A 14,956-nucleotide genomic window follows, 5' to 3' on the forward strand; every position below is an offset into this window, starting at 1 on the left:
ATTTGTGTCTGTCATTATTTACATGCTGTAGTTTAATGTTGTCCACTGCAACATCTGTCACCAAAACAGAGAACAGCCTTTAGGACGGGGGACCTGCCAAATCGCAGAGCGCCTGACTGTATCTTCTGCTACTTTTTTCCTGGCGACGCAAACTCAAACATTCATTCGTTCATCTGCTCAGCACATGTTAGTTACACAGATATACAGATACCAGTGCTGTCTTTTTCAACCTCCCAACCATTTCAGTGTATTTACAAAGTAAACTGATGACTGAAATCGAGGGAGTCCATGGAGGACATAGACATAGCCTAGAGGTAGTATATTATATACTATTATATAAACTGTATAGTTTTCCTATACATCTCCAGGTGGGCTATTATCTAAATATTTTAATATAAAAGTTTCCCCTGGATTTGAAGTAAACAGGTTCCAGAGAATTGTGTGTAATTTAGAGTGAATGAATCTGGAGGAGACACGAGGAGATCATTTGACTTGTCTGCAGGAAATTGTGTGATGCAGAAATGAAAACAATGCAGAGGAATTGTTCATCGTTGATACTTCTTGTGTTGTTGTTGGAAGATTTTAGATGTCTGTGTTGAATGGTGATAGTATCACTAAAGTATCTAGTAAAGTTTTTTGAGTTTTTTTTTACCACGTTTTGGGTGTGTGCGATATGTGTTATGTGCAATATTACAGCCATTGTTGTTTAGGATTAATGTTGTTTTGATTGACTGAATCAGACAATTGGTTCCGACAAAATAAAATATATATAAAGACAAAAACAACAAGTGGTAAACTGAAAAGGGTGTAAGGCTTATTTACACCTCCACTGCTTATCCTTAAAAAATAATATCTTTAATAAAAACATGGTTATAGTGACAACAAATATACTATGTTGTATATCTTATCATATCGTATTACTATATTGTGTCATATACCTTTCATATTGCATCGAGGCGTATCTTACTAGGACTGCAACGATCATCTGATGAATCGGTTATTAATCGATGACTTAATTAATATTAAAACTCTAAAATGTTCTGGTTTAATTATTCCATTTGACAAATAAATCATTGAAACTGAAAAATGTTGGTAAGACATCTGAGAACATTGTCATTTTGAGGTTTGAGAAAGTCCGATCAACATTTTTTCTGACATTTTATTGACCTAACAAGTCCTCTTGTACATTAATCGAGAAAATAAACAACAGATTAATCAACTATAAAAATAAACGTTAGTAGTTAAAAGAAACAACTTAAATGACAGTTGACAGAAGCAATAAACTGCAGATACATTTTGGTCAATGAGGTCAAATCATTAATTCCAGACTTGGTTCTCTGAGACTTGAGGATCACGTCTCTATTAGCAGAGCAGACAGTGAGTGAGTTAGTGCCTCGACTGGTGAATTAAACCAGCACCTCATGCAGCTACTGTGGTGAACATGAGAGGAAGTGGTTGTTTATAAACTATTACAGTGAGACACTTAGGTGAGGATCGTGGGGGAAGCTGCTCGTAAACCTGAAGCCTTTTCCTTCCATCTGCCTCGTGTGTGGTTCTGTTTCTGGCTGTTTTCCAGACGGTAAAATTACACAGTGTGCTTAGCCTGAAGCAAAGTTCGCTACTGTGTGATATCAGTAGCAGCAGCACAGATGAATGACTAAAATTGTGTTAAGTGTTAAGTTTAGAAAATACCACATGAATTTGACACACATGGCCAAGTGACGTTTAACAAGTTATGTGAAACTGTATTAATATAACCTGCTATATTTAGTTTGTTCCAGTTGTATTTATTGTAAATGAACAGTGTTATCAGTTTTGATTACTACGATTATATTAAGTCACTCACTTTTTGTCAGGGTGTCGTTTATTCGGAAGCTGCACAGGACTTTATCCACATTTCGAGCATGGAGGAATCCATTTCCTCTCACCACCACCTGGAAGGACTCTGAGTGAGGAGAAGAAAACGACAAAAAATTACCAATATAGAAAAATCACTTTGATTGCTAACACCAAGTTCATTGAAACTAAATTTACCAAGTTATATGAAGACGACATGCTTACTTTTACTTTTTTTTATGTGAATGAACTTAATTTATACAGGTACAGTATCAATGTTCTGAAGGAAATATCTTTAAGGCCCATTTATACTCCATTTACACAATATTTCCACTAGAGGGCAGTGCCAAATTGCAGGCATCAACAAACAAATGGCGATCATTGAAGAGTTCATTCTATTTGGAGCATCAGCCCGTCGCTTCAGACTGTCCTCTCCCTAGCCTCTTCTGCCATCTCCTCAGGGGGGATGCCAAGGGGCGTTCCCAGGCCAGACAAGAGATATAATCCCCCCCAGTGTGTACTGGGTCGGCCCAACGGTCTCCTCCCTGAAGGACATGTCCAGAGCATCGAGGAGGCATCCTAACCAGATGCCCGAACCACCTCAACTGGTTCCTCTTGACGTCGAGGACCAACGGTTCTACTCTGAGCCCCTCCCGGATGTTCAAGCTCCTCATCCTATTTCTAAGGCAGAGCCCGGCTACCCTGCAGAGGAAACTAATTCTTGTAGTCGTTACCCAAAGCTCATGACCATAGGTGAAATTTGGGACATAGATTGACCAGTAAGTCCAGACTGCGAAACTCCCCAGCAAGAGCTGAAGGTCGTAGTTTGATGAAGCTAAGAGACGAGATGTAAATAAGGAACTGTTCTCTAAAATATGTTAAGATTGAGTAGCTTTGACAGGCGAGGATACAATCTGTGTCAAAGTGCTTTAGTTGATACTGATGTATTACAGTTTTGGTTAAATAATTTTATGTAGGAAAATATCTATCTTTTAAGAAGAGCTATTTTGTCTATCCACTGAAGAGTTGTCAGTGATTTCATTTCTTAAGCATTAAGGAGGATGAAACAGGAGAACATTTCTTACCTCCTGCACAGATACTTGACGGCTCCGCTGCCAGAATCTCGATACATGACTTCTTCAGAATCTGTGGACACGAGGAGATCAACACAAGGCTTATTAAATCAACTGTTTCCATGGTTTTGTGACGTTCCTCAAACACGCAAGGAGAAGCAACCTACGGATAATATTTAGTTTTATAGATACAGCTGTACACAACACTCTTTAGGAACATAGACTGTCCCCAAGGTGGTGACTAATCTGTGGCGTTCACGTGACTGAGACGCAAGAGTTTGCTGGTGTTTGCTGGTGTTTGATTCTTCTCAACAAACGTCATATCCTAGTTGCGACTGCTCCTCCATCGCAAGCTGTATTTCATTTCTCAAGCTCACGGTTACAAAATGTAAGTCAACCGCATTAAGGCTCACGTTTGGAGTGACGTCAGTCGCGTTGATCAAAAGCTGGAAAGGTTTTCGTGGAATTTTGTACCGGGGCCTGGCTCTGTGGCTGGAATAACTTTTTACCTATTATGTTCCCTGTGTACTAATCAGTGCACTGAGGTGTTGTTGAAAAACTCACCGAATCGATGACCCCTTGCAGAGCCTCAAATCCATCATTTACAGGGAAAACGTGATCCTTGCTGTCAGCAATCTTCGCCAGCTAGAGAGGAAACACGTGATTACCAATCACATTTATTTGTCCAGGACTTATTTTCTCTGTCACTCTCTAGTTGCTCAAATTGGTGATTTACAATTCTGTTGTTTGCAGATGATATTGTAATATGTAGTGAGAGTAGGCGGCAGGTGGAAGGAAGCCTGAAGAGGTTTGAACAGTTTGGAAACAAAGTAAGAGAGTCAAGGTTGAGATGGTTTGGTCAAGATGGAGCTGCCGGGCAGGAGGAAAAGAGGAAGACCACAGAGAAGTTCCATGGATGTTGTGAAGGAGGACATGAGGACAGTTGGTGTAACAGAAGAGGACACAGGGGAGAGGACAAGATGGAGGCTGTGTCGACTCCTAAAGGGAGAAGCAGGAAGAAAGAAGAAGTCTAGTTGCTAAATGTCAGCTTAACTTTTTCTGAAACTGTCTGATCACATAGTCACATGTGGAAATAATAAGCAGAATTATCTAAATCATAGGAATTCACAGGAAAATCGTCTAAATATCATTTACAAAGATCAGGCCAGTTAAAAACCTGGATAAATGCTTCATAAAAATAAACAACTCATTGACATTTAAATGTGCTTCGTGTCCTTGTCGAGACATTTAACTCACTAGAATGAGAACAGAGTTGGGAGATGTTTTCAATGTTGATGTTGAGATGTAAAGCAATTTGTGGCCTCGCAAGACATCGGCTTCATTGTTTTCATAATACTGTGGATATACAAAGCTTCAAACATGCCGTCTGTCTTATTATATGATTTACCCACATGTCATCAGACTTTCAGAAAGAGGAACACACACACACACACACCTGTGTCTCATTGAAGTCCTTCACCCCCACGCAGTAAACTGAGGCTCCCAGACTCCGCGAACGATTGGCCTTTCAGGTTTAACACAGAATCACAGCAAAAACAGGGAAAAGATCAACACCTGGGTTCAATCACATGCACCTCTGCATTTCACAACACGGTCGACCAAAATATGGTGAGCTGATCTGACCTTTTAGAGGGGATTTAACAGGAAGAGAAACAACAAGACCATGTTCCCCCTGAATAATATTAGTCACATTTAAATGGAAATGTCACGCAGATGCCGGAATAAGACAACACATACTTTGTTTCTAAATGACAACCTAAGACCTTCCACAACTGCCAAGTGGCAGCACTTTAAGCTGCTGTGAATATCAGCCACACGTCTTCCCTGTCATCATGTGTCAGGATTTCAAATGCCTTCACCTGTGGTGCCTGGAACCAATAGATACCAGTGCAGATGTTTGCAGATGCTTTGACTCTTAAGGATCAAAGTAGTCTTCGTCTTCTTCTTCAAATAAGTTCTGACAGGTTGGTGTTGATGGGCACTGTTTGATGTGGTCCATCAGGTCCACACTTACATACTTCATACGTATATATAACATGTACTATACGACCCATTTACAGTCCCTTTAGCTCACTCACCTCTCTCTCAGCGTAGTAGAAGAGATCCTCGTGCAACTCTCCATCTGTCAGAGCGATGATGACGCTGGCAGTGCGATAACCTGCGGACAGACAAAGAATGTGGTCACCGCTTTCCAGAAATAACCTCGCAGCAGGATACAAAGTCTGCCATAATCACTGATCCGAGAGATCACAGTCTAATTTATTGTAATATTTATCACAAACCTATTGATTACATCCCAGAGGAATGCAGCAGATCTGCCAATCACTAATAAGCGCTCACTTCACTTTGCTTGACTTCTCTTTTATTGTCCCAGATGGGAAAACTGGCGCGCAGTCAGGAGGGCGGGATGAAAAACGCAAATACTTCAACAAAGTAAACACAAAAGACACTTAAATTTCATAGAAAACCTAATAAAATAATGAGAAATGTGTCTTTAAAACTGTTGTACGTAATCTTTAAATACAAACAAATGTCCGCTACATTCAAACCATTGTCAAACAAGTTCACGCAATGCTGATTAATATCAGCTCCACACGACTCTCTCTGTGTTTCTCAGTATCACAGTGGTTTGGATCTCATGCTGCACACAGGAAGTGATTTGTTTTATGCCAAGACAGACTAGTTAAGTGAGATGGCCGTAAACAGTTTGGAGTCAAAGTGAAAACACAAAGAAGGAAGTCCACGAAAAGTGAAAAGCCAATCGTTCAGCATTTTAAAGGAATGACTGCCCCAGATCTGTATACACACAAACGCTCCCTCAGTCTGGCCTGATAGTATTGCTCGACAGATTGTGTTTCAGATGAAACATGCAGCATAAAAATTAGTAACATTATTGCATCTAAGGATATCTATATCTGGAAGGATATATACATATATATATATATATATATATATATATATATATATATATATATATATATATATTTATATATACATATACTGGATATGTTTTGTGCAGTGTAAGGAAAAAACAATTACCTTCTGTGTGTCCATAATATATCTGTTCACTGGCCTGTGAAAAAGAAAAACTGGATTATTACAGTGGACTTTTTACAGTGAATGAAACAGAAAAGTCATTTAATGATCTGGACCGAGTAGTGTTTTGGACCGGAGACGTTCTGGACATAAAACCAGATGCCAGATGCTGGAGTTTGACATGCAAATGCCACTCACCCTCAGGATGCCCTCGTGCATGATGGTGTCTCCTCCTGGAAGAACCCTCTGCAGCTCCTCCAGGCCTTTGCGTATGCGTTCCCTGCGCAGACACACACACAGAAGGTGACGTGAGCCACTGATTTCTGATCGTGTGATCTAAACCAAAATATTTGTTTTGTCAGGTTTCTTCTTTGCTTGAATAAAGCCAGGCTGCTGGCTGGAAGGCGTGGCAACAGTATAACAGTTTCCATAAGGGCAACATTTGCAGGAAATAGCAGCAATGTGTAACAGATGAATAAATTGAAACAGCATTTTGTGTGTATTGGCTTGAGAAAGTGCCATGCAGAGCGACAGGAAACGGGTCCTGTGTAGAATAGGACGCGGAGGAAGCAGTGAAAGATTCTGTGGCCGCGTTGACACGGCGACATAAAAGCTGCCTGCGAAGTGTCGAAAACCACATGATGGAGCAGCAGCCGTCCGGTGTCACGGATCACAGTGAGGGACATTATCTGTCTGGAATCTCTCCATCATAGATTCCATTTGGTTCAGTGTCTTGCTCAAGGACACATATAGACTAGCAGGGCCAGGAATTGAGCGCATAACCTTCCAGTTGAAAGACAACTCACCCTACCACTGAGCCACCATGGCTCAATCCTAACTCCTCACTTTTACAAAAACTTAATTTTATATTAGAAAATTAATTTTGATACTTAAGTACGGTAAATGCATTATACTTTAAGATTTAAAGTAGTTAGCATAATTTAAGACACACCTGTCTAACTGTGACTTATGTATTTACTCGGCACCGGTGTGTGCAGTGCCGACTTTGGTGGCATTTGGATGAGAAATACAAGAGATAATATTAGTAGCAATGGAACAGATGTCGTCAAACAAGCCACTTCCACTCCATCTTTTGCACATTGCCCGCTATCAAACTTCCTTCCTTCTGTCCTTTGATGACTTTGAACAAAGTGAAACATGACCGATTTCCTTCTGTCCTTTGATGACTTTGAACAAAGTGAAACATGACCGGTTCCCATGAAAGTGCAATGTGATCAGTGCGAAGAACAATGTCTTGGCAACAGTAAACGTCTCTTTGATGCGCCGGAAACGCTGCACTGGTTCCTTCAGTGTACTCTGATATAAAAAGTGTGTCATTGTGGAACATCTGTCTGTCCGTCTTTTCATCACATTAAGCCTGCCCCTAGAGGATAATTGGCCAAATTTCGGTCCCCATCTGATGCTTCTGACAACCGTGGGTGCCTTCTGATTTTAGGCTGACTTGAACAGATTGTCCTGTAGTGTGAGGGATTAACAGACGCAATTTAAAGATGTTTGATATTTACGACTGAACAACGATTGGGGGGCGTGAACGGAACCACACAATAACCAATGAGAGTGAGTTGACCGGGAAACGGAAACAGTTCGCCTTCATGTCCGTTTATATTCTCTATATTCTGTGAGATTTGCTTGGATAAGAAATGCAAGAGATATCAACGGAAATGCGACAGACAGTGAAGTGAAAGATTAAATAGTATTCTAAAGGAAGCGTGCACCCACCTGTCTTCTGTCAGGCTCATTAATATATTTCCATAAGTGGAAAAAACAATGAAGGACATCCGCAGCTGTGGACTGGGGCAAGAAAAAGAGAGAAAAACAAAAATAAATCCTCTGTGAGGTCAATAATCAGCTCATGTTTCATGTTTTCTCACCCTTTTTTTTTTTTTTGATTTACCTGATGAATTTATGAGCTAGATGTTCAACAAAGTGGTAGATTTCGGTCCAGTGGTTCTGCACACTCCCAGATCTGTGGGAGAAGAGAGAGAAGGCAAAGTTATGTTTTTATTCATCTTCCCCCGACCCCAACCCATAAACCACTGCTGTGCATCTGAAGCAGTGCTTCCCAAATATACTGCTAAAACAATATAAGGAAACACTCAGATTTTCTGTGTAATTCTGAAAAAAGTGTGCTGTCTGTTTTCAGAATAGACATTTCTCAAATGTAATGGGCTCTAACTACCAAGTGATGCACATTTTCTACACTATTTACTGTATATACCTATATCTATATTAATAAAGACCAAGATTAGAGTTCCTGAGCTTGTGCCGACGCATTTTTTCAATGAAACTGTGGTTATATAACTGCACACCTCCCCGAGACATTTCTTATAACACTTATTTTTCCATTGTTACCATGACTCAAGTCCAAGCAAGAAACAGTCCAGCTGACGGACTGAAACATCTGGAGCGAGTAAGAGCGGCAAAGAGAGGAGAGGACAGGAGAGGTCAGGCAGATAGTGAGGGCAGGTACAGGACAACGTTAGGACAGTGTTACCATGCCTGGAGAGGAAAGGAAAAAGCTAATACTTTGCATTTTTTTGCCCAACACTAAAGGCTGTCAGGTCACCGGTGCAACATAAATCTGTGTCGTTAAAGAATAGTTTATACTAACAATTACTCTGTTCCACACAATTTGCCTTATTTCCTCTTGGTACAACAGCAGTGTGTGCCTGGGTTTGGCACCAACGTGTGCTTTAGTAGAAGTGGAAAAATCCATCACCATCATTGGAGGAAGACTCTAAAACAGAGCAGGCACATAAAGAGGATGGCAAACTGAAATGCACCAACTCCGTCCTTTCGATAAGATAAACTATGTGTTGGAACTTGGAAGATAAATTCACTCTTGACCTAGTTGGATACCTTGAGGTAAAAGAGAATTTAAAGTGATAAAAAAAAACAAGATGTTTTAAACCAGGTTTGCGAGAGAAGATGTAATAAAGTAAGTATTCTGTTTTGATCCAAAGGCAACAGGGACAGAACAGCTGTGAGTATATTAGCCTGCAATGGAGAAAAAAAAGTGCTGTTCTTACAAATACTAGTCAGGAAAAGTCAGATAAACATTTGCCATTTTGGGAAATGCTGCACTGTTTTCACTCTGTGAGATTGTCCACTTCCTGTTTAGCAGGAAAGTAGAAGTTTTTTCTGACATGTGCAAAATGGATGTGCAACAAATAACTGGGGAGAGAAAGAGAAAAAAAAAAAATCATATTATCCACGTTTCATCAACAATGTTATTAATTCAAGATTTGGAGAATGAAGATAGAAGCACTTTATTGCTTACATATTGTTCAGTGCAGCACAATTGCTTTTGTAACAGCTCCAGAGGTGCATGGCATTCATTAAAATCCCAGAGCATAATTTAAAACCTCGAGGCACGAAAGAACAAAAGGAGATGAGAGATAATTTAAAAGCAGAGTTCTAGTAACTCACAGTGCACAATAAGAACGAAACACAAGTTATCATAGATGTGTACCACCATACGGACGAGCAACCAGCACTTCTCATCCTAAATATTTTTTGCACATATTAAAGGGCTGTTTCACCCATTATTTCCCCACTTGGTCAAGTGACGAATAAACTTCAGATCCTTGTGATGCTGCTGTGTTTGGACAGTTGGAATGGATGGAATATCATTTATTTTCTTATTGGAGATCCTTTACTACATAACACTTGTTACAGAAACTCAGTGAAGAGCAACATAGGCAGGGCTTTTATTTTCTTTGAAGGAAGTGATTTATAGTACCTGCCTAATGGGAAGAGCTTAAACTTGTGTTTCTAGTGTCTCGGCACGGCACGGTTAAGTTGAGTTTCCACTAGCATAGTACCAGGTACTTTTTTAGGACCTGCTCTGGCGAGGTTCCCAGCAAGCTGAGGCGATACTATGCTTGACATCGCCAGACTAGTAGCCACCGATTGGTCAGAGTGCCGTCACAGGAAGAGACGTTCGACACAAGAATCAAGCCGATCAATACCGAACTGTACATCAGTTAAAAATACTTAACAATCCTAAAAATGTGGATTAATCTTCAAAAATGACCAGGGAAATGTTTAAAATCTCAATATTTAACAGAGAAGTCTGGTGTATTTAGCGACAGCGCTGCTGATCCCGAGCAGCATCACAAACCCTGCCGCTGTATTTCAGTCCAGTGACTGTGTCAGACAGAGTCTGTGCTCCGGTCATGGAGGAAATGCTGAATTCAATCACACTGAAAACAACTAGTCACTGGTCACTCTCATGTAAAACAAAGTCACGCTAGTTTCATGCAGCCATGCAGTGATGGCTCCGCCCACGTTGAGTAGGTACTACATTGCAGTGGAAAACCAACCTAAACCATGCCATGCCGTGCCGAGGCGAGGCGAGCTGGGACCACAGGTGGAAAAGGGGCTATAAAGTCCAGGATAAGTCATGTCTGTTGTGTTATTGATCTGGCGCCCATGTTATACAGCTGACAGGAAAAGCCAGGCAACACAAAAAAAACAGGTTAGATAAACATGGAAACTCTTTCTAAATCAAGACCAACTTGGCAGTCAGGTCAAACATCCTGTGTCCCACTTAACATGCCCTGACAAAGTAGGAAAAAAAGGGAAAAACTGACTCAGAAAATGTGTGTGCCCCCTAGTGGCCACTGACTCTGAATTTAAAAAACCACCCACATGGTATATCCGAGCAGGCCAAACACAGCAGTCAGCAGCAGCAGTGTTTTCAGTCAGTGATGAATGGGGAACACCTAACGCTCATCAGTACCATCTGTGGACATACATCACACTCAGATGAGGTTCATACGAGGGCTGGGTGATAAAAATAAAAAAAATAGTTTGATATTGATAATTGTGGTAAATGTTGCATAACTGCAGATTGAGTGAAACCAGATAGTTTGGGATTTTTTTCTGAACAGGAAACAACAAACAGAGCGTAAACATGCAGGGATGAGAAGTTCCTGAATGAGTCGGACATGTTAACGTGTGAGTTGTTGGAATTGGCTGCAAAAATTGTAGGAGGAGGAGGTAGAAAACAAATGTGCAGATTACGATAGTAAAGAAATACACTATTGTTTTGAAATGCTGACTCAGCATTCCCAATTAATTATGTGTTTTGTCTCAAAATGTGTTTGCACAATGCATTAAATATCAAAATGTAGTATATTTAACATTTTTAATGTTGATATTGAGGGAAAACTACATTGCAGTAGATTTTGTTATATGATAATTGACCCTAGTTCGACTTTTGACATAAAATTATAAATTTTTACTGCATTGAAATGCTTTCCATTACGTTTTTAAGAGCAGAGATTGAGTTGGTGGAAACTGAAGTGGAGATGAAAACAATGCAAGATGACATCAAACTAAACTCTAATACTTTTTCTTCTTCAACCCTTCACCATTCATTTTGTCATGAATGGCTGTCACTTGTCATCAAAACCCGCTCTCGCCAGTGTCATGCCAACTCACTTGTCCAAAACAAAGTACAGATCAAAGCCCCCAAAGCACGAGGACGCTCCAGCCTGCCTTCTGTCCTGGTTTGGTCCAGCACTTCCAGCTGTGAGAACAACCAGAGCAGCACCAAATATCACCGGGAACCAGGAGTTTCCAGCCTGGCACGAAGGCATTATTCCCGCTGAAGAAAAATCCTTCATGCACTCATGAGTTTTGTGATTAAAACCTTAGAAAGAGCTGTAAATCCTTCCTTCAGTTCCTCTCAGGCGTCTTCAGCAATGGGAGAAAAAAAAGACGAAGGTGCAATAATCCAGGGGAAGGCAATGAGTGCAACTCAAAGGTTGACGTGGAGGAGAGAGAGAAAGCATGAGTGTTGTGGTGGTTCTCATCACTGGCTCCAGCACACACACACACACGAGCAGAGATCTACAACTTCCCACTCTTGCTGTTCTGTGTTAATGATAAAGCCATGCAGCAGAGGTTCCCACAGATGTCTGGATATCTGACTCTAAAGAGTCTTGAAGTGTCTTTGCAAGTATCTCTCTCTCTCTTTCTCTCTCTCTCTTTCTCCTTTTTCCCTCTCTATCTGGCTTGTGAGGAAAAGGTGATGATGACAAGGCAGTGGAAACTCAAGAATCCACTGGTTTGTGCTGCCATCTAGTGACAGAACACCCAAACAAACTCAACGACCGCGAAAACTCTCCTCATCTCTGCCTTTACTCAACAAAGCCTGTTGAAAGGCAACTACAGTCCAAAGAGAGCACAGACCTCCACTGAGACTTTGTCACCTGCATTTTTGAAATCATCTGCCAGGCCAAGGAAGTTGCTTTCCACTGATACTATATAAGCATCAAGTAGCGTGATTTCCTGTGTGGCTGCAGCTGCAGGGAACTGTAACAAAGTACAAATACTTTGTTACTGTACTTGAGTACAAAATTCTCCTATCTGTACTGTATGCTCTATATTTTTAGCAACTTTTATTTAGCTCCACTACATTTCCTCTACCTCTACTCATTAACAAATTACTCACTACCAAATAAAATCAGAAGAAGAAGAAGAAGAGTTGGTAACTGTCTGTATTTATATAGTTCTTTTCTAGTCTTGATGAGCTGCTTTACACTATAGTTTCACCCAGTCACATGCTTCAACATGGGGTTAAGTGTCTTGCTCTGCAGACTTGCAGTCAGAAATTGAGACCACAACCCTCCAGTTGAAAGACAACTCGCCCTACTACTGAGCCACCATGGCTCAATCCTAACTCCTCTTTTGAATTGAATTGATTGAATTGAATGACTTTATTCCTCCCCCAGGGGGGAAACACACATTCACAACAGCTCAGTTAAGAAAGGTGAGAATCGAATAAAAGTAAAAATAAGAATAAAAATAAAAATAAGATAAAATAAAAATACAATACAATAGTAAGACAAAGATTACCAAAAGATAAAAGGTAAAAAGATAAAATTACACTCTAATATAGAGTATTATCAGGGAAAGTGAGTGGACATTTAAGAGGAGTTAAATATCCGAACAGCAGTGGGGATGAAGGACTTAATACTGAAATAAATTAGGACTTAATAATGAAGGACTTTAATACTTTTACTTGTAAAACTTACTGTAACTGTAACCATAAAATGACTTTTGATACTTAGTATACAGTAAATGTCATAATACTTTAATATACGTGTGCTTTTGCTCAAATATCCCTTTTAGGTACTTTATACAAGACTGGTCCCAGTGAACTTATAAATACATTGTTAATAATAATCGCAGTCATACTTGTGATTAGTAGCTGATTTTTCGATGTTTATCTTATGAAATCCCTCTTGTGTTATTGTTACAGATGATTCAGAGGATCTTATCGCTCTTAGAAACAAGATTAGACATAAGAAACAAAGTTACAAAGAGCTGTGCAACTTTTTTATTAGGTATTGCAATTTTATTGTGTCAGGCAGCTATGCTTTCAGTCAAAAAACCAAAGACTTTGCTCCTTGAGCTCACTCAGAGTTTACTAACTGCATCACTTGCCCACAGCACCATAAATTGGGCATTCTATGGCTGGATTGTTAATCTTTTGCACTCTGTAAACACAAGCCTGTGGGTCAAACACTGACTCGCAGTCGGCGGGGAACTCCTTGGGGGTGGCATAGCTGCAAAAAATCACAATAAACTGTGTTAACACTCAGGCAGTGATGCTTCCATTTAAACACAGTATGTTGTCATACTTACCTAGTGCAACATCCACCACAACTACAGTCCATGCAGTCACTGTTTCTCCATGAAGATCCCACTGGATGCCATGTCTTATCCGTCACGTCCTGACAATGTGTCGCACCTATGAAGAATTTTTTTTTCCCCAACAGAGAGAGCATTTTTATTTGACTTTTACTATTTTATTTCTGTACTAAGTATACATATATACATATACACATATATATACATATATACATGTATGTATGTGTATATATATACATATATATGTATATGCCTAAATATTTACTTTTTTAATTAGTAAATGCTGCTGTTTGGTGCTGCAAACGACGGTGGGCCAAACTGAAGATAATATTGAGATTCAGTATTTATTAAAAGTCCTAATATTATGAGAATAAGGTTACAATATTAAAAAAGTCAGAATTTATAATAATATAATATTTAGAGAGAAAAGTCCTATTATGAGAAAAAAGAATATTACGAGAAAAAGTTGTACTATTACTACAAAAGAGTCATAATTTTATGAGAATAAAGTTATCATTTTATGAAAAAAACGGTGTAATATTATGAGATTTTTTATCATCGTTATTAAATAGCAACAGAACGCAGCCATTTTCAAAGTCCCAATGCTCATGATAATGTGACAAAAAGATGAAGTATTTACTTCGTCTTGACACACATCGCAGCTGATACTGTCATCTGAGATTTTGCTTGAATAATAAAACAACAACTTCAACTTCTACTGACAATAGAACTTCTCTTCTACCTTGTTTGACTTCCATCACATAGCAGTAAGCATTACACAGAGGCAGGAGGCTGCACAGCAGCACGGCCAGACGCAAATAGTTCTGTACAAAAGAACAGAAACAAATATTATCATTTAACATTTGACCCAGGAATATAAAACCATGTTAGTAACAGCACATGTGTGGAAAAAAAAAGCAAAAGAAGCAGGGAACCCACGTGTGGAGATTGTTGAACAGTGTTCATTATTTTTGTTGAAGTACAAAAAAGTTCGAACTCACCATTGTGGCAGCTGATGTTCAGACGTTCAGGACAGAGGCTTGAATTGTATTTAAAAGGATGGATTTTTGAAGGACCTTTGTACCCTGTGTCAGTAGAGGGACCTTTGGATTTAAATAAAGAGAGGGAGGAGTGGTCAGTTTACTGAAAGAGGTCATGACCAGTGGTTCCAGGAAAATACAACAAAGAAATACACAAGAAATTCCAAAAAATTGTTTCTGTGAGCCATAAAAAATCGTGCTGGTTGACTTTTTGGGAATCAAAATAAATAAATTGGGAGACAAAAAGTACATAGGTTAAACAAA

General features: G+C 39.6%; 2 protein-coding genes across 2 annotated transcripts in view; both read right to left on the minus strand.

Moving 5' to 3' along the window:
* Positions 1-11,980, minus strand: part of antxr1a (ANTXR cell adhesion molecule 1a) — a 28,923-nt gene extending 16,943 nt beyond the window's left edge. The window contains exons 1-10 of the mRNA XM_044025319.1: positions 11,436-11,980; positions 7,882-7,953; positions 7,707-7,778; positions 6,165-6,246; positions 5,970-6,003; positions 5,009-5,088; positions 4,366-4,434; positions 3,474-3,554; positions 2,922-2,982; positions 1,847-1,945 (exon numbers count right to left, since the gene is read on the minus strand). Of these exons, the coding sequence (XP_043881254.1) occupies positions 1,847-1,945; positions 2,922-2,982; positions 3,474-3,554; positions 4,366-4,434; positions 5,009-5,088; positions 5,970-6,003; positions 6,165-6,246; positions 7,707-7,778; positions 7,882-7,953; positions 11,436-11,620 (835 nt within the window). The 5' untranslated portion in view covers positions 11,621-11,980. The remainder of the gene's footprint in view (positions 1-1,846; positions 1,946-2,921; positions 2,983-3,473; positions 3,555-4,365; positions 4,435-5,008; positions 5,089-5,969; positions 6,004-6,164; positions 6,247-7,706; positions 7,779-7,881; positions 7,954-11,435) is intronic.
* A 1,343-nt stretch (positions 11,981-13,323) lies between these two features.
* Positions 13,324-14,739, minus strand: LOC122769599 (beta-microseminoprotein-like). The gene is made up of 4 exons (XM_044026257.1): positions 14,654-14,739; positions 14,395-14,476; positions 13,647-13,752; positions 13,324-13,567 (listed from the first exon to the last, which is right to left on the minus strand). The coding sequence occupies exons 1-4, from the start codon at positions 14,654-14,656 to the stop codon at positions 13,438-13,440; spliced, it is 321 nt and encodes a 106-aa protein (XP_043882192.1). The 5' UTR covers positions 14,657-14,739; the 3' UTR covers positions 13,324-13,437.
* Between the last annotated feature and the right edge of the window lie 217 nt (positions 14,740-14,956).

The sequence above is a fragment of the Solea senegalensis genome, linkage group LG5 (genome assembly GCF_019176455.1).
Source record: "Solea senegalensis isolate Sse05_10M linkage group LG5, IFAPA_SoseM_1, whole genome shotgun sequence".
Lineage (NCBI taxonomy): Eukaryota > Metazoa > Chordata > Actinopteri > Pleuronectiformes > Soleidae > Solea > Solea senegalensis.

Excerpts from the sequence above, each read along its gene's own strand:
- LOC122769599 (XM_044026257.1), bottom strand. Across the intron at positions 13,753-14,394 it reads TGTGATGGAAGTCAAACAAG|GTGCGACACATTGTCAGGAC; the intron begins GTAGAAGAGAAG and ends AATTCTTCATAG. Across the intron at positions 13,568-13,646 it reads TGTGGTGGATGTTGCACTAG|CTATGCCACCCCCAAGGAGT; the intron begins GTAAGTATGACA and ends GATTTTTTGCAG.